Genomic DNA, 23,650 nt, shown 5'->3' on the forward strand with positions numbered 1-23,650 from the left:
TTCTTTTCCTTTTGTTTCCTTTCCTTTTCCTATTCCTTTTACTTTACTTTCCTTTTCCTCACTTCCCCTTCCCTCCCCTCCCCTTCCCTTTCCTTCCCTTTCTTTGACAGAGTCTCACTATGTCACTCTTGGTACAGTGTCGTGGCGTCACAGCTCATAGCAACCTCAAACTCTTGGGCTTAAGCGATTCTCTTGCCTCAGCCTCCCAAGTAGCTGGGACTACAGGCGACCACCACAATGCCCAGCTATTTGTTGTTATTCTTGTTGTTGCAGTTTGTCATGTTGTTTAGCAGGCCCTGGCTGGGCGCAAACCTGTCAGCCTCAGTGTATGTGGCTGGCACCCTACTCACTGAGCTACAGGAGCTGAGCCTTTTTTTTTTTTTTTTTGAGACAGAGTATCACTCAGTCCCCCTGGGGTTGAATGCTGTGACATCATAGCTCACAGCAACCTCAAACTCTTGGGTTCAAGCAATCCTCTTGCCCCCATGTCCAGAGTAGCTGGGACTATAGGTGTCAGCCACAACACCTGGCTATTTTTAGAGACAGGGTCTTACTGTTACTCAAGCTGGTCTGGAACTTCTGAGCTCAAGCAACTCACCTGCCTCAGCCTCCCAGAGTGCTAGGATTACAGGTATGAACCACCACGCCTGGTCATTAAGCCTGTTGTTTCTTAACAATAGTGCTAATAGGGTGGTGCCTGTGGCTCAGTGAGTAGGGCGCCGGCCCCATATACCGAGGGTGGCGGGTTCAAACCCAGCCCCGGCTGAACTGCAACCAAAAAGTAGCCGGGCGTTGTGGCAGGTGCCTGTAGTCCCAGCTGCTCGGGAGGCTGAGGCAGGAGAATTGCGGAAACCCAAGAGCTAGAGGTTGCTGTGAGTCCTGTGATATCATGGCACTCTACTGAAGGCGGTAAAGTGAGACTCTGTCTCTACAAAAAAAAAAAAACAATAGTGCTAATAAACCTCTGCCCTTTCATAGGGCTTGTATGAGCATCAATAAAGTATTTTTTTATAAATAAATTGAAGTATTTGGTGCTTTTTGGTCTTTTAAAATATTTTTAAATTATTTTTTATTCTTTAAATGATTTTATTTACTTTTAAGTTTATTTTTAATTTCAGATTAATATAAGAATATATATAATTAGGTTACATTGTTTGTGTTTGTTAGGGAGAGTCCAAGTTGTAGGTGAGCCCTTTACCCAGGAGGTGTGCCATATACCCCTTCCTTGTACCCTTTAGGTGAAAGCTTACCAAATCCCTTTCCCCCCCTTCCCTGTTCTTGAACTTAAATGTGTTTATCTCTCATGAGGGCATGTAGCTGTTCATCTGCTAGTTTCGTATTTCGTATATTGGATGCTTGCTTTCCCATTCTTGTGATACTTAGAAGGATGTTCTCTAAATCCTTCCAGGCAAATAGAAAAGATGTTCAGTCTCCATTTTTCTTTTTTTTTTTTTTTTGTAGAGACAGAGTCTCACTGTACCGCCCTTGGGTAGAGTGCCATGACATCACACGGCTCACAGCAACCTCTAACTCTTGGGCTTAGGCGATTCTCTTGCCTCAGCCTCCCGAGCAGCTGGGACCACAGGCGCCCGCCATAACGCCTGGTATTTTTTTGTTGCAGTTTGGCCAGGGCTGGGTTTGAACCCGCCACCCTCAGCATATGGGACTGGTGCCCTACTCACTGAGCCACAGGCACCGCCCAAGTCTCCATTTTTCTTTATGGCTCCATAGTATTCCATGGTATACATATACCACAGTTTATCCATTCTTGAGTTGATGGGCCTTTGGGTTTGCTCATTGTACCTAATCATCAGAGAAATGCAAATCAAAATATCACCTAACCGCAGTGAGAATAGCCCACATTGCAAAGTCTCAGAGCTGCAGATGCTGGTGTGGGAGCAGAGAGAAGAGAAAACTTATATATTATTGGTGGGATTGCAAACTAATGCAGACTTTTTAGGAAAAAGTATGAAGAATCCTTGAAGAGCTAAAAGTAGACCTTTCATTTGATACCACAATTCTATTACTAGGTATCTACCCAGAAGGAAAAAAAATGATGTGGCCATTGGTCCTTTTTAAAATTTCAAAATGTTAGGAGGTACACATTTTGTTTACATACTTTGTTTTTGTACATATTGAGTCAAAATTATACATGTAAATATGCCCTTCACCCAGACAATTTATACTATACCCAATTGCTGTGAATTCACCGATCAGCTCCTCCACCGTCCTTCCAGCTTGATTGTCATTGAGATTTACTTCCATATGCGCACTTAAAAAGTGTTGGTCGTGGCTTGGCCCCTGTAGCTCAGCGGCTAGGGTGCCGGCCACATACACTGGAGCTGGCAGGTTTGAACCTGGCCCGGGGCCTGAACTACAACAACAACAATAACAAAACAGCCAGGCGTTGTGGTGTGCACCTGTAGTCCCAGCTACATGGGAAGCTGAGGCAGGAGAATTGCTTAAGCCCAAAAGCTTGAGGTTGCTGTGAGCTGTGACACCACAGCACTCTGCTGAGGGCCACATACTAAGACTCTGTCTCAAAAGAAAAAAAGTGTTGGTCGATTAGTGCCAACTTGGTGTTGAGTACATGTGTTTGTTTCTCCATTCTTGTGATATTTCACTTAGAAGAATAGTTTCTAGTTCTCTCCAGGTTGTCCAAAAAAATACTAGACCACCATTTTTTAGTGTGTATATACCACACTGTTCACGTATTGCTGGGCACTTGGATTATTTCCTCATCTTTGCAGTTGTGAATTGTGCTGTTATAAACATTTGAGTGCCATGATGTTTTGAAAGGCATTTGTGAATTATAAAACAACATGTATGTAGCTATTGTCACTCCAGTTGAACCTGTAGCTAAACTCCTGCCTCCCCTTTCTGATCTATCTCCTGTCGCTGACCTAATGCTAAGGAAACTGTACCCATCCATTTTATTTAAAAGGAGATTTGTTCCCAGGATGTTTAATTTATTAAGAGGTCACCATAAGTGAATGACATTTTTGCATCAGAATGGACAGCTGAAGAGCAGCCTGCAACATCTGCCCACAGGCTTCCTGAGAGGCATGAGTGATGAGCTAGGTTTTCTTCTGCAGACTAACGACAACAGTGAGGACTTGGACCCAGGAGTTTTGCTGACAGCTCAGACCATCACATCCGAGACCACAAGCAGCACCACCACAACTCAGATTACCAAGGTAACAGAGTAGCTGGAACCTTCTTATGGAATCCAGTGGGAATTGAGCTTGCTGTCTCTCTGCAATAGGGACCCTGGTCCATAAACAGTTTTCAGCTGCGTCCTTCTTGAACCAAATTAATTCAAGTCCCAGATGGAAAGCCTCTGCTGCTTTCCCCAACAATAAACCTAGGGAGGCCCTGAGAGTATCCCCGCCTCCCTCCTGGTCTCATAAAGTCCTGTGTGGTTCTTCTCTTTACACATCTGTCTGTGTCCCTGGCCAGTGAGTCCCCTATCTGTCTAAGGTGGTAAATTTAAAAAATTTTAAATTTTAAAAGGTATTCTGCCCTGATGTTGACTTTTTTTTTGTTTGTTTGTTTGAGACAGAGCCTCAAGCAGTCGCCCTGGGTAGAGTGCTGTGGCATCACAGCTCACAGCAACCTCAAACTCTTGGGCTTAATTAAGCGATTCTCTTGCCTTAGCCTACCAAGTAGCTGGGACTACAGGCACCCACCACAGTGCCCGGCTATTTTTTGGTTGTACTTGTCATTGTTGTTTGGCAGGCCCGGGCCCAATTTGAACCCATCAGCTCTGGCGTATGTGGCTGGTGCGTTAGCCGCTTGAGCTACAGGTGCCGAGCCCTGACATTGACTTTTAATTCTCTGTCAGCTCTGGGTCTGACAGAGAATTGACCCAGAGAATTTTTAAGTCATGTCCAAGGTCAAGGCCATGGGAATTAAAGTTTGGATGCTGATATATTAGAATTATTAGAATTGGTTTATGAAAAACGAGAGGGATTAAAAGTCTGATATTGGAACTACCCTCAGAAAATCAGAGGCAATCCATGTTTTCTGTAGCACTGGAAGAAAATGCATTTATTTTATTTTATTTTTTGTTTGTAGAGACAGAGTCTCACTTTATGGCCCTCAGTAGAGTGCCGTGGCCTCACACAGCTCACAGCAACCTCCAACTCCTGGGCTTAAGCGATTCTCTTGCCTCAGCCTCCCAAGTAGCTGGGACTACAGGCGCCCGCCTCAACGCCCGGCTATTTTTTGGTTGCAGTTTGGCCGGGGCTGGGTTTGAACCCGCCACCCTCGGTATATGGGGCTGGTGCCTTACCGACTGAGCCACAGGCGCTGCCCAGAAAATGCATTTTTTATAGGTAAGAAGTCTAGGTTCTTTTTTTTTTTTTGAGACAGAGTCTTACTTTGTCACTCTCTGCAGAGTGCTCTGCCATCGTAGCTCACAACAACCTCAAACTCTTGGGCTCAAGCGATTATCTTGCCTCAGCCTCCCGAGTAGCTGGGACTATAGTCAGTGACCACAATGCCCAGCTATTTTTAGAGATGGTGTCTCACTCTTGCTCAGGCTGGTCATGAACTCGTCAGTTCAGGCAATCTACCTTCTTTGGCCTCCCAGAGTGCTGGTATTACAGGCGTGAACCACCGCAACCGGCCTAGAAGTCTAGGTTCTTGACAGATGACTAAAAGTTACTTAATGTGTCCAGACCTTGGTTTTCCTTATTTCTTAGGAGGGGAAACCCACTTACCCATAAGAGATTATTTGAGACTCTTTTGACATCAGCAATATGAAAAATGCTTTAAAGTACAAGAGCCCAGTTTTAGGCTGTGAAATATATTTGTTCATTGTCTTCTGATTTTTTTTTTTCCTCCTAAAAACAATCAAATAAAATGTATGGAGATGAGCAGGGAAACACCTACTTTGTTACTTACTAAATTTCTGTGGTGTTTAGGAGGAAGGAAAAAGAGAACTGTGACTTTCTTTTTCTTTTCTTTTTTTTTGAGACAGAGTCTCATTATGTCACCATGGGTAGAGTGCTGTGGCATCACAGCTCACAGCAACCTCAAACTCTTGGGCTTAGGAGATTCTCTTCCCTCAGCCTCCCAAGTATCTGGGACTACACGTGCCCGTCCTGCTCATGAGCTACGGGCGCCAAGCCAGAACTGTGACTCTCTTTATAAAGACTTTAGCAATCCAAGGGAGTAGAGGTGTGCTCTTTTTATGTCTAACCAAGATTTTAGACAAGTGGGTAAGAAAGCTGTCCTATGCGCTGTCCGGCAGCAGGTTAAAATTTGGAGTGGAGCTTTCAGAATAATCTTTGCTGGTTCTTTCTCTTTTTTTCTTTTTGTTATATTGCTGATCTCATCTGAACTCTGCCCTTTGGTTCTAGACTGTAAAAGGTGGGATTTCAGAGACACGGATTGAGAAGAGGATTGTGATCACAGGAGATGCTGATATTGACCATGACCAGGTGGGAATGCTGAGGAAATTGTGGGTGTGGGAGGGGTCCCTGGGCAGGAAGATTGATGGATATTGGAGTTTGCTTGCAAAGGATGCCTGTGCCATCTTCATCTCCAGAAGGCCTCTACAGCTACTGAGAGAAGAACAAAGGGAATCAAAATACTGAGGCCTGTGGGTTGAGGGCCACAGACTGAGGAATCCAGGAAGTGTAATGGAAAGAAACATGAGCTTTGGACTCAAAGACTCGAGTTCAAATGATGATTCTTTATTCTGGCTTTTAACTTTCGGGGCCTCTGTGTCCTCACCTGTAACATGGGGATGCTATCATGGGGTCTTCCTCTCAAGGTTGTTGTGAGGATCAAGTGAAATACTGGGTCGTGCCCATAGCTCAGTGGGTTGGGCGCCAGCCACATACACCCAGGCTGGCAGGTTCGAACCCAGCCTGGGCCAGCTAAACAACAATGACAACTACAGCAACAGCAACAACAAAAAATAGCTGGGCGTTGTGGTAGGCACCTGTTGTCCCAACTACTTGGGAGAGTCTGAGGCAAAAGAATCGCTTAAACCCAAGAGTTTGAGGTTGCTGTAAGCTGTGACACCACAGCACTCTACCAAGGGCAACATAGTAAGACTCTGTCTCTAAAAAAGAAAGAAATACTGGCTTGTGACACATGGTGGGCCTCAATAAAAGGAGCTGTTGTTGGGCGGCGCCTGTGGCTCAGTGGGTAGGACGCCAGCCCCATATACTGAGGGTGGCGGTTCAAACCCAGCCCTGGCAAAATTGTAACTAAAAAAAAAAACCAGAACAATAGCCGGGTGTTGTGGTGGGCGCCTGTAGTCCCAGCTACTTGGGAGGCTGAGGCAAGAGAATCACCTGAGCCCAGGAGTTGGAGGTTGCTGTGAGCTGTGTGACTCACGACAATCTACCGAGGGCAATAAAGGGAAACTCTGTCTCTACAAAAAAAAAAAAAAAGGAGCTGTTGTTATTCAGAAGGTATAGTGTGTCTAAATGTGTGCCAGGTGATATCAAAATGAAGGGAAGGTGTGATCCCCCTCAGAGGGACAAGATACCAGGAGACTTGAAACTTACTTTCTGTCCTAGATCTGTCACTAACTTGCTGTGTGACCTTGGGCAAATCATTTTACCTCTTCTAAAAGAGAGTGGTTTGATCCAGATAATTTCCGGGCCCTTCTGAGTGCTAAAGTGCTTTTATGTTAATTAGGTGCTAATTGTGTGCTACAAGCAATTAGCAAATAATAAGGTCAGGTTTAATGTTCCCAATTCTCTGCTGGGTGAGGTTAGAGCAGTAAAACTGCAGAGAAGAGGGGGTGGGAGAGACCGCATGCAAATGCTTCTGGAATCACTGACAGGATTGCTAGAGCAATAATCCTGTGGCCTTTATGCTGATATCTTAGTGTCTTTTAAAAAAGAAAAACTGAGCTGCAGTGCTGGCGGTTCCCTTGGTAGCAGGGTTGAGACTTACAGCTGAGAATCCCGCCAGGCTCAGAGTCCCAGAAACAAGACTGCAAAGCCCAAATGAGAGACCTTTCAGCCTGTCTGCCCATTCAGTGGGTCCTGCTGCATTATCAGCACCCGTCTGCCCAGTCTGGGGTGAGCTGAGCTCCCGCCCTGTGCTCCATCTGCAGTGGACAGCAAAAGCAATGGGATGGAGGGGTTTGGTGTTTAGAGTGAGACGGACCAGGGTTGAATCCTGACTCTGCGACTTACTGGTTGTGTGCCCTTCAGCAACTTAATGACTGCTCTGAACTCTAGTTTTACTTTATTTATTTATTTATTTTTGAGACAGAGTCTCACTGTGTCACCCTCGGTAGAGTGCCGTGGCGTCACAGCTCACAGCAACCTCCAACTCTTGGGCTTAAGCGATTGTCTTGCCTTAGCCTCCCAAGTAGCTGGGACTACAGGCGCCCACCACAAGACCCAGCTATTTTTGGGTTGTAGTTGTCATTGTTGTTTAGCAGGCTGGGGAGGCTTTGAACCCGCCAGCCCCAGTGTATGTGGCCGGCACCCTAACCACTGAGCTATAGGCGCCGAGCCAAGAGCTCTAGTCTTACCATCTGCAAAATGAACATGGTCACAGGTTTCTTCCAGGGTTGTTTGTTGTAACAAAAGGGCAAACAGTTGCTCAGAGAGATTCTCCAGTGTCCTTCAGTTCTCCCAGGTTCTGAGGGTACCTAGGGATAAGGGATGAGATATGGTGAACTCTGCCGGGGAAGAGAGGCACTTTAAGAGGGACTGTGGGCCTGGCACGGTGGCTCACGCCTGTAGTCCTAGCAGCCTGAGAGGCATGGCAGGAGGTGCAGGCTTTCATAAGGAGGTGGGCATAGGCAGAGTCACCAAGGGGAGGGCCTGAACTGGGACTGAAGTACAAGCAGGCAGGTCTGGCAGACAGGACCTGGGAGGATAGAAGTGGCAATTCCAAGAATGCTTTCTACAGAGCCAAGAGAGCAGAAAAGGAATTTTCCTTCTTCCCTTGTCCTAGAGGTGGTTCTTAAAAGACAGGTGAGCAGTTAGCTGGTCAGTCCTAGCTGGCGACCTTTTTGATAGGGGGCCTGTAGGCTCAGAGACTTGCAACCCAAGGAGAGACCACTCTCTTGGACCCTCACTGCTCTCCTTCGACTTGCCCTCTGCTCTCTTTAGCTTTTCTGCAGTAATCAGAGCTCCTCTGGATGCTCAAACTGAGATGCCCCCTCAGAAACTAAAAAAAAAAAGGAAAGCCTGACGGGTTTTGTTTCTGTCTTTTGTAGGTCCTTGTACAAGCCATCAAGGAGGCAAAGGAGCAGCACCCAGACATGTCAGTGACCAAGGTGGTCGTTCATCAGGAAACCGAGATTGCTGAGGACTGAGCTCAGGTAGGGGAATTTGTGCAGGTGGTGAGGATGCCACTGTCCCAGCCTGAGGGAGCTCACAGAACTGCTCCCAGAGCTCATCTCCCCAAAGAGGTGTCCACATGGAGACCATAGGAAGTAAAGTCAGAGGAGAGGCTGATGAGGAAGGTGCAGGAAACCATTAAGTATTTGGTTCCAACTGTAGCAGCCAGGTCCTCTTGCCCTTAGTGCCAGCAGTGTTAGGTGAGAAGAGGGACCCCAAATTTGGATGGAAATCCCCACCCACCTTCTGAGTTTTCACACATCCCTGGCTTCTCCAGTACACTTGTCCCCACCCTTCTGTCTGCTGCTCTGTTCTCTGCTGTCACGGGTGTCTCTCAGCCAGAACCTGGGAGGGCCAGCGGAGGAGAAAAACAAGAGCAGGGTCACTCTGTCTGGAGATAGGTCTAGGGAGGGAAGGGAGAAATGGATGAAATTCTAGGGCCAGACTAGGGAGTGGGAAGCAGGGAAGCTGCTTTTTGGCAGCCAGGGATCCAGATAAATTTATGCCTGAAAGTAGTTTACAAATGACGAGAAGAAGCTACTGATCACCAGATAGGACTGGCCCTAAAAATCACTCAGGTCCTGATTGTCACTTATGGCCACAAGAACTTGGCAATGGAGGCTGGGCATGGTGGCTAATCCTAGCACTCTGGAAGAGGAGGCAGGTGGATTGCTTGAACTCAAGAGTTCGAGACCATCCTGAGCAATTGCGAGACCTTATCTCTACTAAAAATAGAAAAACTAGCTTGGCGTTGTGGAGGGCCCTATTGTCCCAGCTACTCAGGAGGCTGAGGCAAGAAGGTTGCTTGAGCCCAAGAGTTTGAGATTGCTGTGAGCTGTGATTGACACCACAGCACTCCACCCAGAGTGACAGAGTGAGGCTTAGTCTCCAAATAAACAAACAAAAAACTTGGCAGTGGGACTGGGAATCTCTTTTGTGGGTTTTAAAATTTTGCTTCTTTCTTTCCTCTAGGAATTATCTTACCCCCAACTCCCTGCCCTTCTCTCCTTCAAAAGAAACCAGCAAAATGATAAAGAAGCTAACCTGCAATAGACTTCAGACTTTCAAGATTATTCTAAACCACCAGAAAATTAATTTCATTTTCTATTTGGAGTTTATACCAAGAGATTCTTCTAGATATCACTGATCCTTTTGAAGACTTCTTTCTATATTATGGTATCAGAAATTCTTCAACTTTTCACTCTATGGATTGTTTTAAAAGAGTGGTTTTTTACAGGGTGGTTTGTGACCCCTTCCACCTACCCTCTGCCATTTCCAACCCCAGTACTGACAGAGTCCATAAGATTCTTCAGGAAATCTTCTCAAGACTCTGTCACCTGTGTTGGAGGCCAAAGCCAGCTCAATGGAACTTCTGTGTTTTACCCTCTTTGGATGACAGCAGAAACTTTATGAACCAGTTCTCTCTCACAGCCAATGATGTAACTTTACCAGAATGTCAGACAGGGAGACTGCCCTGACCCACAGACCCCAGAAAAATGTCCCTGTCCCCCCTGAGGGTGGTTTTGGTAAGGCCGAGACCTCTGCTAAGAATGTAGTATTGTTTTCCCTTCCTCCCTCCTGTTCTTTCTTTTTAGAGCTTCTTTGGGTCAAAGACATAGGTTGCTTTAGTTATATCTGATACTGTGAATGTTTCATATCCGTGGCCTTCACCTCTCCATCTGCCCTTTTACCTCATCAGAAGCAGCAGCTCCACTGAGTGCTCCCCCCAGCTCCCATCTCAGGAGATCAAAACTCACGGGAAAGTAGGCACTGTTGGCCAAAAGCTCTAATGAAACATCTTCAGTGGTGATTCGGAGAAGGAAAGTTAATGAGGTTTTTAAAATAAGGTTTTCTAGTTTTGAAAGTGTGTACTTCACACAGGGGAATGGTGGAGTTTACCTCGATGGGATCCTAAGAAGTATTTCCAGGTGATTATCCCTGGGCTTTCTTTCATCCCAGATGATAAGAAATGTGGCTCTGTTGTGTTTTTTGACTTATCTTCTTGCAACTGGCACCTGCTGAGGACAGCCTTCTGGAACAAGGGGATTGGCTTCTAGCAGCATCCTCCCCACAATTATACCACACAAGGGGCATGAGCCCCAACACCATTCCCCACTTACCATCTGAAGTCTGTCAGGTTTTGTGTAGGCTTGAATTTGTGGTGGGGTTTGGACTTAGTTTCTCTTCTATTTTTTGTCTTTTTTTCTTGGTTTTGAAAATGAGGACTGATATCCCTGATTCCCCATAAGGATTTGGGGACATTTTTATTCACTAGGGCTTCTCTGATCCAGCTTGTTTCCCACAAATAGATCTGCCTGGAGGCTTCTTAGAATCCTAATTCTAGGCTAGAAGTGAATTTCATGAGACAGACAGTGGGTCATGGACAGTGGTCCCTGAGGGCTCAAGTGCAGTGAACAAGAGAGAAATCTTAACTAACCTCTATCCTGGCTGGGCACGATGGCTCACTCCTGTAATCCTAGCACTCTGGGCGGCCAAGGCAGATGGATCGCCTGAGCTCAGGAGTTTGAGACCAGCCTCAGCAAGAGCAAGACCCCTGTCTCTACTAAAAATAGAAAACTCGTCTGGTATTGTGGCGGTGTAGGCCCAGCTACTTGGGAGGCAGAAGCAAGAGGATCTCTTAGCTCAAGAGTTTGAGATTCCTGTGAGCTGACACACAGCACTCCACCTAAGTCAGCAGAGTGAGAATGTCTCAAAAATAAACAAAAAAACCTCTGCTCCCAACAGTGGGAGCCAGCAGCATGTGTCCAAAATCTCTACTAGAGGACTCTTGTTTGGTTTAGACAAACTCAGCTGGTTTGAACTGATTTCAGGTGTGTGCATTTTTCTTTACACCCAGGTGAGAACTGTTACTGCTAATAGTCTGGAAGGGAGGAACACAGCGGGGATGTGGGGCAGACCTGGGAGAAAGGAGATTGTCTTATCTCAGGAACTAGAGCCCTGGGCGCCCAAAGCTGAACCCTGTGGAATGAAGTAGATGGGGGAAAGGGAGAAGGCACAGTGCAGCTATTTAAAAATTCAGCGGACTAAATATTCTATGCTATGCAGGTCAGTGTGGCAGTTTTCACAGCACGAGACCATGAAATGGGGGGCTAAACTTTCCCTCAGCTCTGTTACCAACTCAATCCTCTCTACTTCCTTTTCTGAAAATTGGACCAGAAGAACTCTTAATTCCCTTCCAGCTCTGAGAAGCCATGATTTGGACAAGTCCAATACAACTGGTGTCCTTCCAGGCCGCTTCCCCTTTCCTCGGTCTCTGGCAACAGATCTGGGATTGGCGATTGTTTAGATTTTTTTTCCTTTCTGCAGTTGTGTGTATGTGAAAAAAACAGACTCTGTCCAGATAGAAATGGTGACGAGGGGGAGGAGAGTTACATTTCCAGGGTCAGAAGCTTGGCAACAATTTTCCTAAAGTGACTCAGACACACCACAGTAACAACTCTCACTGCAGTTTTATTTTCACTTCAGAAATAAAAATTTATTCCAAGCCACGTGAGGTCTCTGGCATCCACCCACAAAGTAAGACCTGTATTTATAAGCTGGGGGCTCAGGGAGCCTAACTGCAGGGACCTGTCAGGGCACCTGCACCCCCCAGGCCCATCGCTATGTTGGGGGCCTGCTGAGCAGCTGGGGGTGAGGAGATGACAGTCCACCTTGGAAATGGAGCCAGAGCTGTGTAACCAGCCCCCCTTGATGCTCATGGGAAATCTCTGCCCAGGATCTCAACCCCAGGCTGGATGTTTTTACAAATCTCTCTTAAATGTATTATTTTGGTGACAAAAATGAAGGAGCTTTGTAAATTTTTTAAAAATTATGAATCACATTGAGTAGTTTACATTTCTTGACAAAATAGAAGCTATGACAGCAGAATCAAATTGGCAAAATCCTTAGATCAAGTAGGCAATAGTTGGGTCTGCTGTTTTGGCCTTTTGTAGTAAGAAAAGTGGCTGTAGTGTTTAGATATGTGTTTGGTCTTGCTTCTTGTATTGCATTTTTCAATAAACTTAAAAAAAAAAAGGAAAAAGGACTGTGAGGATTGATCTACTTTTAAATTTCTCTTTTCCTACCAGCAACTTGGAAAAAATTAAACATGGGTGGGGGAGACCTAAACTCAAGCTATTTTCTAAAGTAAGCTACCCACATTGGCCAAAATATAGCTTCAATATTGTATAAAGAGATTTCTGAAAATTGGCAAATGCTCTTTGCCAAATGGAGAGAAATTTTACAATATAGGCCACCATAAGGTAAGGGGAGAAAAGGGCTTCTCAGGCCTGTTTAGGGAGGAGCCAGACTTCAGTATGAAGGCAGTGGCAGTAGTGTAGCCCAGGTGGGATATGCCCCAGGTAGCTAAGGGAAGAAAGGGATTGAGGTGGTGAGAGTTAAAGGCTCATTTCCCCATCCCCGACGGCAGTGGAGGGTCTCAACTCCACCCCATTGCCCATCTTCCCAAAGGCCCAAACTGCATCACCAGTGCCACCTTAGAGGGAGCCTGCCCCAACCTGTAACACCCCAGCCTACCTCCAAGTTTTAGAGGTCCTTGCCTACCATTTTGGGTTTGTCAAGACACCAGGTGCATCTCCCAATCATCTTGACCTGGACCTCCACCTCTCTCAGGGCTAAGGCCACATGTGGAAGCAGAAATTCTTGAGGCCAAGCCATGCTATACTCCACTCTCCGCATTGAAATAATCCCTCTCCAGCTTACTAGACCCTAGTGTGGTTGGCATTTCTTTGCCCACATGCAGGTCAGGATACCTCAGCAGCTGCTGTGGCCAGAGCATCCATCCCCGGCCTGGGATGTGGCTGAAGCATCTACTAGACATTGGGACTCCTGGTCCTATTACCATGGTCCATGCTGCAGCCTCATTGGAGGCTGTCCCTCAGCTCCTCAGACCCGGGCCAACTTCCCTTCTCCCAATTTGGCATACCCCCCCAGACTGAGGCGGTCCAGCCGTGGCCAGCTTCGGTGAGCACAGTCCCGAGCTGCTGCGCCCCCAAGAAGGAGCTCCCCAAGGCCCAGATCCAGAGACTTGGAATGTTCAATGCAGGATCCAGAGGGCTGCACGGTGATGATCACGTGGCCAGTCTGGGTCTGCGGACTCCAAAGTGGCGGCAGCCCTGGGCCCTTCAGCTGGTAGCTGTTAATCAGGGCAGGTAACCCCAAGCGAGGATTAGCAGGCTCTGAACGCAGACTCCGCACTGATGGGACGGGTGAGGTACCCTGGCGTGGGGACAGGTCCCAAATGTCTGGCTCTGCGCAGCCTACGGCTCGGGGAGTCCTAGGGCCAGGGCTGGGAAGGAGAGCACAGTCCCAGCCGGGGCCGTCGGGGGGCCGGAGCGCCTGGGCCCGCAGCACCCCCTGGCGGAGCCGTCGCGTCTCCAAGTCTCGGTTCTCATACAGCAGCGTGTTAGCGCAGATGAACACAAACAGGCCGACGCCCATGATCACCGGACCGAGGAGCCGCAGCCGTTCATGCGGGCCATGAGCCCGGCCGGCGCCGCGCCCCTCGCGTCGCAGCTCACTCATGGGCTGTGAGCTAGCATTGGCCGCCCGGGGGCCCGGAGCCCCGACTCGGTGTGGCCAGTAGCCAGCCACTGCGATGCCCATGCCCACCAATACCACGAGCGCCCCCAGCGCCGCAAACGCCCCCGACGGCGAGCGCAGCCGCAGCCTTGCCCGCACCCGCAGAGGCTCGGGCGGGGAGCGCGGGCGCCGGCGGCGGCCCAGGCGGCGGCCCAGGCGAGAGACGCGGCCCTCGGGGCTCCTCCGCACCTCCCCGCAGTCTCCGGGGCTCCCAGCAGTCATCTCGCCGTCGTCTGGGCGCTCTGCGGAGAGAAGATGGTTGGCAGGGACTGGACCGACGGACTTAGGTTCGGGGCGCCAGGCTCGGGGCCCAAAACCGGGAGCGAAGCTCGGCCCGCCTCGCTCAGGCCGCTTGGAGATCCCTGGCGGCCACCCCCGGATTTTCCCGGGCTGCGAGGCGGGGAGCCTCCAACGCTCGGGTTTTCCGCAGCGGAGCTCCGAGCCAGGGACGCGCGGCAGAAGCTGGAGTTGGCCGGGCCTGCGGGCGGAGAGGGAGGGGGGCCCGGGCTGCTCCCTGGCGCATCCCCGGCTGCGGGACTCCGGCCGCCTGCTCCCTCTTTGCTACCCGGCACGGTTACCGGGCCTCGGGAGGCATGGGGCTTCAGGCAGCGGCGTCTCCAGGGTAAGTACCGCCCGGGCGCGACCCCACCCCCGCACGTGGCCGCACCGTAGTAAGGGAGGGAGGGGGCGCTCAGGACGCTCTAGTTCGCAGGGGTCGCTCGCGGCCCCACCTCCCCCCTACTGCGCTTTACATACCGCAGCGTGGGAAGGAAGCTTTTCCCTGCCTGTCCCCTCCTTCCAGACCTCGGTCAGCACTGAAGCTGCAGCAGGAGAGATTTGAGCTAGACTCCGGGAAGACTGCTCTGACCAAGACTCGTCAGTCAGAGGAGGAGAGGAGGCAGTGCCGGACTCTGCCTAATATTTCTTTCAACTCAGCGCAAAAGAGGCCTCTGCCTCCCCCGGCAGCCGGACTGGGAGTCAGAGCAGGAGGCAAGGGGCTGCCGGTGCAGGGAGCAGGGCCTCGCCAGACGGACTCCTTTCCCTGCTCTCCCGTCGGCCGGGGCAAGGCTGTTTCCAGGTTGCAGCGTTTCCGATTCAGGATCCTCCAGATGAATCATCCCCCTTTCCCGCGCCTGGCCTCCTTTCCGGCCTCCTCCGCCCGAAGCCTTAGTAACCCGCGTCCCGGCCCGAGCAGCACTGCCCCTGTCCCTTAGGCCGCCCCAGGTTCTGGCCACACAGCTGAAGCCCCTCCCGGCTGCTGGCCGCGCTGGACCTGCGGCCTGAGGCCTGGATCCCAGCCGGGACAGGAGTACCGGGCTGAGTGTGGTGCGGCCCCCAACAGAGGGAGGGCGTGGGAGGAACCCGGCCTCCCGAGAGCAGGAGCGGAGCGGTTAGGACCTTGCTGTCCAGCGGTGCGTCCTTGTTCCCCCGTCTGGTTTCTAAACAGCTGAAACCCTAGCCGAGGCCTCAGGGAGGAAGCCTTCCTACCCTACCCACGCCCCATCTGCATCCCTGAAGCTCAAAGCAGGACACCATCCGTGCTCTGCTCAGACAGAGGGCCGAAGGCCCAGGGCCTAGCATGGAACCGCAACGCCTACCGCGTCCAAAGCCAGGTTTTACAGATGGAAACTGCAGCCCAAAGAAGCTGAGGAGCTCGCCAGGGTCACATCGCTGGGGCCGGACACCAGGCTCCAGGACTCTAGCCCCGGGAACCGGGCACCTCTTGGCACAGCCTCAAGAGCGTCCTGGGAGGAGGTGAAGTCCGTTCTCTCCTTATCCCTGAATATATCTCCAGCCCCAAACCACGTAAGTGACTACCCGCCTTCAGCCAGCGCTGGCGCCCAGCCCCAACTCCTGGGGGTCACCCCTGGGCCCCAGCGCGTCCCTGCTGAGAGGGAGACAAAAATATACAGAGAAAGGGACGTGTTCAGGGACCCCTGAGACTCTGGAGGGCGTGACTCGACGCTGGTGACCCCAACCAGGAGGAAACTAGGAGGCACAGTCCGGCGGTCCCAGGTCGTGGTAAGTTGCTCAGGGCTGAGTCCCCTGTTAACTCTGGGGTCCTCCCGCCACTGACCGCGCCCACACTCCAGGCAGGGAGAAAGGAAGGATAGAGCTCCCTCCCCCAGGGCCAAACAAAAAGTTAGGGAAAGTGGAGAACAAACCCTTGGACCCTGACTGCTCACCTGGTTCGGCCGGTCCGGGTGTGAGTGCGCGCGCCGAGGCTCCCCGCGCTGCGCGGGTCTCCACGGAATCCCGGCCCCGCCCCCAGGACCCCCCGGGGCCGTCTGAGCCGCGCAGGGTCCGGCCCCTCAGCTGCAAAAAGGCGGCAACTCGGCCGGAGAATCGCAGGTAAGCACTGCGTGCGCGCTTGGTGACTCGGAGCCCCTTGGGACCTCGGAGGGATCCTGTGGCAGGAACTATACACAGCTTGCAGTCACCGCGAAGGGCGCCTCCTTCCTACGTGGGAAAGCTGAGACCCCAGGACCGAGAAACCCCGCTCAGCTCCGCAGCTTGAGCTGCAGACTCAGCATCCGGAACCGCACACGCGTCCCTGCCCCGCGGAGCCCCTCATTCCAGGCTCCTGGGGAGCTCCCCAGAGGCGGCGGCCTGAGTCCTTGCTCTGCCCCAACCGCACAGCCCTTCCTCGGTCTGCACCTCGCTGCCTTCATCTGTAAAATGGGCCTAAAGCCGTCTGCCTCGCAAGATGCTGAGAGGCGAAAATCCGGCGTTGAGGGCAGAATCCAGCAGCCCCACAAGGGATCAAGGCGTGACAGTCACCGGGCAGGGCGGACGAAGTCTAACGGGGCCTGGTGGGCCGTCCCTAAGAAGGCGCCATCTCCAGCGGGGAGGCGGCGCTGGCCCCGAATAAAGAGGGTCCCTCCTAACGCGGCGACCGGGCTTTGGTGCCCCGCCCGCCCCTGGAGCAAGAATGTGGAGGGGGCGAGCCCTGGGGGTCGGGCCGGCGGCCCAGTTTCCATGATGCGGGGGGCGGGCTCGGAGCCGGAGCGGGGACGGGCCGACTTCCAGGTCCGGCGCCCGGGCCCCTGGGGAAGAATTTCCGGCCTGGGATAGATTATAGACCGCCCCTCCCCCCGGCCTCGGGGACCCCCTGGCTCGCGGGGCAGGACGGAGGGGGAGGGGCGGTAATGAGACCCGGCTGTGCGCGGGGTTGGGGAGGCGAACTCGAGGAAGTGGCGGGCCTGGGCCACCCCCCTACGCGGGGCGGAGCCGAGTCCTGGAGCCACATAACCCTCAACCCGGCTCCCACCCTGCTGTGGCTCTGCCCAGGGACCCCCTCTCCCAGCCCCCGGGAACCAGGCGTCCTCAGCAGGGAACCAGGCCACCTCCGGGGATCGGGCCTTCTCCGGTGCACCAAGCGGGCCTAGAAGGAACCACAGGGGCCGCGGCCGAGCCTCCGCTCCAGGGCCTCCCCCCTGCCTCCTCCGTCAGACTGGAGGCTCCGGAACTCCGACGAGCGCGTTCTCTGCCCTGCGGCTGCCGGCTCTCCGCCCAGGCTGCGGTCTCCTAAAGCCCCTTGCCTCCCCGCTCCCCCACCCTCCCACACACAATGCCTGACCCCTCTCGGCTCATTGCTCTTCCTGAGTTCACCTATTCTTCCGGCCAAAGCCTGAACAGTGTCCCCGTCTTTGCTGTCACCGCCCGCTCCTCCTGCTCGCTCTGCGGGGCCCTCATTTTCCCAGCTTGGCTTTCTGGCCGTCTGTCCTCCCAGTGTTGGGGCTGCATGCACCTGGGCTCTCTGGGCCTCTTGGTCATTCCGTATTCCTGCTCTTTCCTCTCTTCCCCTTCTCCCCCACTGTCCACCCAAGCACAGCGGTCCCCTTAACCTCTTTCCTCTCCCACTTCCATCCAGTCCATCACGTCTTAGGGACCCTGCTCTTTTCCTCTCAAATTAGCCACATTCTCCCTTCCCAGTGACCTCTGTCCTACCCAGGCCACTACTCTGGCCCAGACAATCAACATCTCTTCCCTGGAGCTGGCATGGTCTGGTGTCAGCAGATAGGCAGGAAGCATTTTTCTACACTGAATCTGAACCTGCCACTCTCTGCCTAAAACCATCCATGACTCCCCAGAGTTGTCCAGATAGAATGTAAAATCTCTTCTTGTCTCTACAAACTGGCCCCTGGTCCTGTCACCACTCCCTCAGGGCTTGCCAACTTCCTTGCTTTCTGTCGGGAACACCCACTCCCCTGTTGTCCCCTTGCTGTCCCCCACTGTCTGCTACTCATCCTTCAGACCTCTGGACTTTCTCCCAGCTCCCAGATCAGATCAGCTCCTCCTCTGCCCTTCCACTCTACACCCTCAGGACACCATGAACTTCCCTGTGCACATGGAAACTGAGGTCACTGTTTGGGAGTGGAGTCTGTTTCCTGTCTGTGTCCTCACTGGTGGTGAGGGACATGGCTGGGCCTATCTTGCTCAGAACTGAAGCCCTATGCCTGGCACTGTGTCTGCTTGCCACTGGCCCTCCATATTGGAGGAATTTGTACAAGGCTGATGTCTCCCCTCACCCTGGACCTCTTCATATTCTCCACCCCTGGGGCCATGGTCCAGACAGCGGGGGAGAAAGGCCTCCCATCTGTTTCCCATCTGTCTAAGGGAGGAGTAACACTTAGCTCCTAGTGCTGTTTTGAGGGTTAAGTAAGAGTATACTTATTCAGCGCATGGCACAAAGTGGGTGCCAGCAACAGCCTCTCCCTCCTCTGGCCACAGGGCTTCGGGTACCAGCCTATGTTTGGGGGTATAGAAGCCTCCCTGGGGTTGCTTGGGGTAGCAGGGGAGAGAAGGGTCCCCTTTCCCAGATAAAACCCTGTTTAATTCTCTTGACAGCTCTGGGAGGTCCATGTTGTGCCTAGTTCACAGAAGTGTAAGAGGCAAAGAGACCTGCCACAGACAAGCCAGACTGATCAGTGTCCTCCCCCTCTGCAGAGTGACCTCCCTGGTCTGCTTGGTTTGTCCTGTGGATGTGCAGATGTGTGAGTAGCCAGGGGCCTGGATATTGGGACACTGATAGCCCCCCCAGAAGGCCTGGATCCCTCACCAATCAGCCCTGGCTTCTGTGTGACTTGGACTCCTTCACTTCTGAACTAAGAGGGGCCTGGACAAGATGTCCCCTGGGGACCTGGGTGATGACCATTTCTCCCCCCAGCTTCTCTGTGGAGGCGGAAGATCTGACACAGTGACCCTGAGGTCCCCGCCAGCTTGAGGCTCCATCTCCTCTGCAGAAGCTACCCTGGGGAAGGAGACCTCCTACATGTCACAGCCCTACCCGGGGCCACAGAGCAGCAGTGCCTGCAAATTTATGTTCTGTCACCTCTACTGGCCCTGTCTGAGCCCCTGGATTTCCTGCCTAAGCCCCAGCCCTTGTTTCAGGATGGCCTGGGAGAGCACGGAGAGAATCCAGCCCTTTGCTGGCGCGGCCTCCACACACCATGCCTTGCGGCTTCTCCCCAGAGTAGCCACGGCCTCCACTAAGACTTCAGAGCAGGTGTGATGTTACATCTCCATACTCCCAGCTACTCAGGAGGCTGGGGTAAGAGGATGGCTTGAGCCCAGGAGGTCAAGGCTGTGGTGTACTCTGATGATGCCTGTGCACAGACACGGCATTGCAGCCTGGGCAGCATAGCCTCAGGGCAGTCATTTCGCTTCTCTGAGCCTATTTCCTCATCAGACTACAAGCCAGTTACCTATCTCAGAGTTCATACCACCCAGAGCTCCCTGAGGCTTGCCCAGAAGTGCCCAATAAACCTTAGCTGCCATTCTTGCCAAATCATTTCTATTTCTTTTAAGTTAGCTCTGCTGTCCACCTCACCTCTCTGAACCTTTTCAAATTCTTGAATATTCTGCTAAGCCTGATGGCGCATGCCTGTAATCTTAGCAGTCTGGGAGGCTGAGGCTGGTGGATTGGTTGAGCTCAGGAGTTCAAGACCAGCCTGAGCATGAGAGACCCCCATCTCTACTAAAAACAGAAAAAGTAGCCGGGCATTATGGTACGTGCCTGTAGTTCCAGCTATTCAGGAGGCTGAGACAAGAGGATCACTTGACTCAAGAGTTTGAGGTTGCTGTGAGCCAGGGCACTCTATCGAGGGCAACAAAGTGAGACTCTGTCTCAAAAATAGATAAATAAAAATTCTTTTTTTTTTTTTTTTGAGACAGAGTCTCATTTTGTCGCCCTCCTTAGAGTGCTGTGCCATCACAGCTCACAGCAACCTCAAACTCCTGGGCTTAAATTATTCTCTTAGCTCAGTCTCCCAAGTAACTGGGACTACAGGCACCCACCATAACACCCGGCTGTTTTTAGGGATGAGGTCTTGCTCTGGCTCAGGCTGGTATTGAACCTATGAGCTCAGGCAATCCATCTGCTTCTGCCTCCTAGAGTGCTAGGATTACAGGCGTGATCCACCATACCAGGCCCAAAAATTCTTGAATATTCCAATTGGCTCAGCTGGGATCAGGCATCTGTCTGAAATGATCAACTGAGGACTAGCAAGAGGGGACAGGTCAGGACGTCCAAAGGAGCAAGGTCTGGAAGCACAGATTCTCCTAGAAGCCAGGGAGGAATGACAGGTCCCTACAAATGACTTCAGGCCCTGAGAGAAAGGAGGGGCTGGAACTTGGGAGTTGGGTGATCTCCTGCCAAGGGCTTGGAGCATGGCTACTGGCTGGAATTGTGACTGCAGGCACGTGTGTGTCCAGCAAGGGACTGAGGCTAGAGGGTTCCTGTGAAAATCTCTGTCCTTCCTCTGGAAGAGCCGAAGGCTAACAGGTCACAGCAGGAACCATGGGGTAGGAAAAACCTCAGTTGAGAAAATTGCATATTTTGTAGAATATCTGCATATTTCCCTGCTTATCCACTGTAAACTAGGTTGTACAGAAAGGTGTGCTTAAAGGGGAGCAGGGCTACTGGCAACCCACAGTGGCAACGTGTACAAGGTCTGTGTTTGTTGTGAACTACTGTGATTAGAATAATTTGTCACTGCAGCACAACCCACTTACAGCTACTAATACACCTGCAGTAGTGAGCACTTGTTAAATAATAGCTAATTGAATGACTGTTTTATTTCCATTGCAGAACAGTGGGCCTGACTCATGTCACCAGAGCAGAATTTAAGGATGGTGATGATTTGCCTAACCGAGGTGGAAGCCTATTTCACCTTGCTTACAGCTGGAGCATTCGCTGTGCAGGGTGCTCTGCCATCCCTGAAGTGTGTCTGTCACTCCGCTTGTCCTTCCAGCTGAAGATGCTCCTGGCTGTTCTCCCTCCCCTGAGTCTGCAGACCAACCAGAGGGAATGGAGATGGGAACCCTCCCCCTCCTTCTAATGAAACATCACCCAATACACACATCCAGAATGCCACTTGTCAGAAGTAGGTCACGTGGCCACACCAGCTCCAAGGGAGACTGGGAAGTGCGTACTGGGAGACAGCTAGGAGTCTGCCGCCAGGGTGTGGCACCTCCATTCTGTGACAAATGACTTTGCTAATGAGGCACTGAGCTCCTGGCACTGGGAAGGAAAGCAGAAGCTGGACTCCGTGGGAATCCTCCAGGCAGGGCCCAGTTCTAGGGGGCAGCCTTCTGCCCAGGGCTTGGTATCCAGGCATCTATCTGCGCAGTCCGGAGTCGCCGGGATGCAGAGACCGAGGGGCCGGCACGCCCCCTGGCGGCGAGACTGCGCACCTGCCCCTGCCGCGGCGCTCAGGGCCAGGAGGCCAGATTCCCCCTCCGCTGACCTCCCGCATGGAGGACCCCATCCATCCTGCGGCAGAACGGATTACTGGGGACGGGGTCGAGGTGCGCGAAAGAGGAGGAGACAAAACACTGCAGCTAAAAATTGCAGGGCACCAAGCCCCGTGAGGCGTCGGGGTTGGGTCGGATTTACCCGTCGGTGAGGTTTATCAAGCTGCTCCAACGAGGTCCCCTAAAATCCTCTTACGGCTCAGTGACAGCATCACTACCCACGTCCCTGCCCTACCGCCTGGTCGCTGCCTGAGTCTCAGCCCAAATTCTGGCCCCAGTAGTTGTCCCCAGCTCTGATGGACCCACCCCACCTGCAAGGTTGCCTGGCTTGGTCCCTTGTGTGGCATCCAGCCCAGGCCTGCAGAGATTTGCTTCATCAGGCCAGACGTTCTTTGAAATTTGTGGTGTAGTTAGATTGGTATTAAGAGTGCCCTTTCCGTGACGGCTCACTTCCTGTCCTGTGGAAAGCCCACAGTGTAGTTTACTGTTCTGTGAGTAGTTCCTCACCGCGTTTAACTGGCTGTCTGATGCACTTTCTTTTGTGTCTTGACTATCGTAATGATAAAAGACTTTTATTGAGTATGTTTGAAGTATTACAAAAGGCAGGTTGCTTTTTATTCTATCCATGTTTGGGATTTTGAGGAAGAAATTTTATTCTTTTATGTTAGGAGGGTCAGAAACTCTGCACCTTTGTACATAATATAGTTTTTAGCAATAAAGCTGCACGGGCTGAGAAAGCACTGAAAATAGATAAGACATTTGTGGTGACTATTTGACCATTGCAAATGGTACAGGAGGCCCTGGGAGCCCCTCACCTACAAGTACCGTCTTCTGCTTCCAAGTTCATTCAGAGGCTGGCCGGCCAGAGCCAGTGGCCAGCTGCCCCTTCCCCAGCCCCCAATCTGCAGACCCGACAATGGGGTTGGGGACTCCTCTTTTAAAGGCACAGCACCCAATGCGCACACGTCAGTGCACAGACAAGGAAACCAAGGGCATGGCAGGCTGCAGTGGGGTCCCCAAGACGTGCTTCCCTCCTCAATGGCCAGGCTGGGAGGAGGAAGCTGAGCACCACAGGATGCCCCCCAGTGAAGAAGCTGGTGTGGGTGAGCTCTGAAGGGCAGGAAGGGCATTTGGGCAGGTGGGAGCTGCTGCCCACTAACTGAGCATACCCTCTAAGCTGGCCCTGCAGGAAGCCATGGACCTTAGCTCCTGTAAGGTGAAGCAAGCGTTAAGCTATTTTCTGCTTCTAGGCTCAGAGACAATATGACTCCTCCCTCCCAGGTCACATAGTCTAGGGCAGTATTTGGACTCCAGGCCAAATTTGCCTGACTCCAAAGCCTTTTCCCATGCAGAGATGAGAGATAAAGGTATAAGTTATCCCCCATTTTCCAGATGTGGAAACAAAGGCCCAGAGAGTTTAAGTAACTTGTCCAAGGTCACACAGCAAGAAAGTAGCGATAGTTACACACTCCTAGAAGGTCGCACTTCTTTACCTAGAAAATGTGATCAACACACTGTCCTTATGTGGGTGACATGAGGACTAAGGAACTTGATGTGTAAAACTCCTGCCATCATTCTTGGCACATAGTGGCACATAGTAGGTGCACAGTCAAAATGTGAACATTCAGCTGGTCTCCAACAGATATTTTAAATAAGCCCCTAATCATATTACAATAAGAAGAAATAGCCAAAAGAATTTGAAGACAATGTTCTCAAATGGTTGAAGATTTTTTTTTTTTTTTTAAGAGTAGAGTGCTGTGGCAGCCAGAGCTCTGCCTTGGCCACCTGCCTTGGCCTCCCAGAGTGCTGGGATTACGGGTGTGAGCCGCTGCGCCCAGCCCGGTTCAATGTATTTGAAGATTTTCTTCACAGAGACACCAGCGCCTCTGACTATTAAGCTAAGACTCTGCTTTTGGTGCTCGCCTCGCTTCTGTGTTCAGCAAAAATTTTTGGTTTGGAAGAAA

The 23,650-nt window shown here is 51.6% G+C and overlaps 2 protein-coding genes and 1 long non-coding RNA gene across 25 annotated transcripts in view; 2 read left to right on the plus strand and 1 right to left on the minus strand.

The window, feature by feature from the left end:
• EPB41 (erythrocyte membrane protein band 4.1) overlaps positions 1 to 12,349 on the plus strand; it is a 222,585-nt gene extending 210,236 nt beyond the window's left edge. For 20 of the 22 annotated variants that reach the window (XM_053576609.1, XM_053576598.1, XM_053576605.1 and 17 more), the window contains 4 exons: positions 3,096 to 3,197; positions 5,367 to 5,447; positions 8,204 to 8,308; positions 9,300 to 12,349. In XM_053576609.1, the coding sequence (XP_053432584.1) occupies positions 3,096 to 3,197; positions 5,367 to 5,447; positions 8,204 to 8,302 (282 nt within the window). In that variant the 3' untranslated portion in view covers positions 8,303 to 8,308; positions 9,300 to 12,349. The remainder of the gene's footprint in view (positions 1 to 3,095; positions 3,198 to 5,366; positions 5,448 to 8,203; positions 8,309 to 9,299) is intronic. The other 2 variants (XM_053576600.1, XM_053576618.1) reach the window with 1 other exon arrangement.
• TMEM200B (transmembrane protein 200B) lies at positions 11,786 to 16,190 on the minus strand. Of its 2 annotated transcripts, none has more exons than XM_053576626.1 (2): positions 16,115 to 16,190; positions 11,786 to 14,170 (listed from the first exon to the last, which is right to left on the minus strand). In XM_053576626.1, exon 2 carries the CDS (start codon positions 14,148 to 14,150, stop codon positions 13,233 to 13,235), a length of 918 nt encoding a protein of 305 aa, XP_053432601.1. In that variant the 5' UTR covers positions 14,151 to 14,170; positions 16,115 to 16,190; the 3' UTR covers positions 11,786 to 13,232. The 2 variants fall into 2 exon arrangements, with proteins under 2 accessions (XP_053432601.1, XP_053432600.1); XM_053576625.1 differs by lacking the exon at positions 16,115 to 16,190 and adding an exon at positions 14,685 to 14,818.
• Positions 16,191 to 17,281: 1,091 nt separating this feature from the next.
• Positions 17,282 to 22,430, plus strand: LOC128575183 (uncharacterized). Its single transcript, XR_008376939.1, has 3 exons — positions 17,282 to 18,925; positions 19,323 to 19,437; positions 21,022 to 22,430. It is a non-coding gene; the product is annotated as an uncharacterized LOC128575183 (long non-coding RNA).
• Positions 22,431 to 23,650: the final 1,220 nt, after the last annotated feature.

The sequence above is a fragment of the Nycticebus coucang genome, chromosome 22, assembly GCF_027406575.1.
Source record: "Nycticebus coucang isolate mNycCou1 chromosome 22, mNycCou1.pri, whole genome shotgun sequence".
Classification (NCBI taxonomy): Eukaryota; Metazoa; Chordata; class Mammalia; order Primates; family Lorisidae; genus Nycticebus; species Nycticebus coucang.

Coding starts and splice junctions, on each gene's coding strand:
- TMEM200B (XM_053576626.1), bottom strand. CDS start 14,150: ATGACTGCTGGGAGCCCCGGAGACTGCGGGGAGGTGCGGAGGAGCCCC.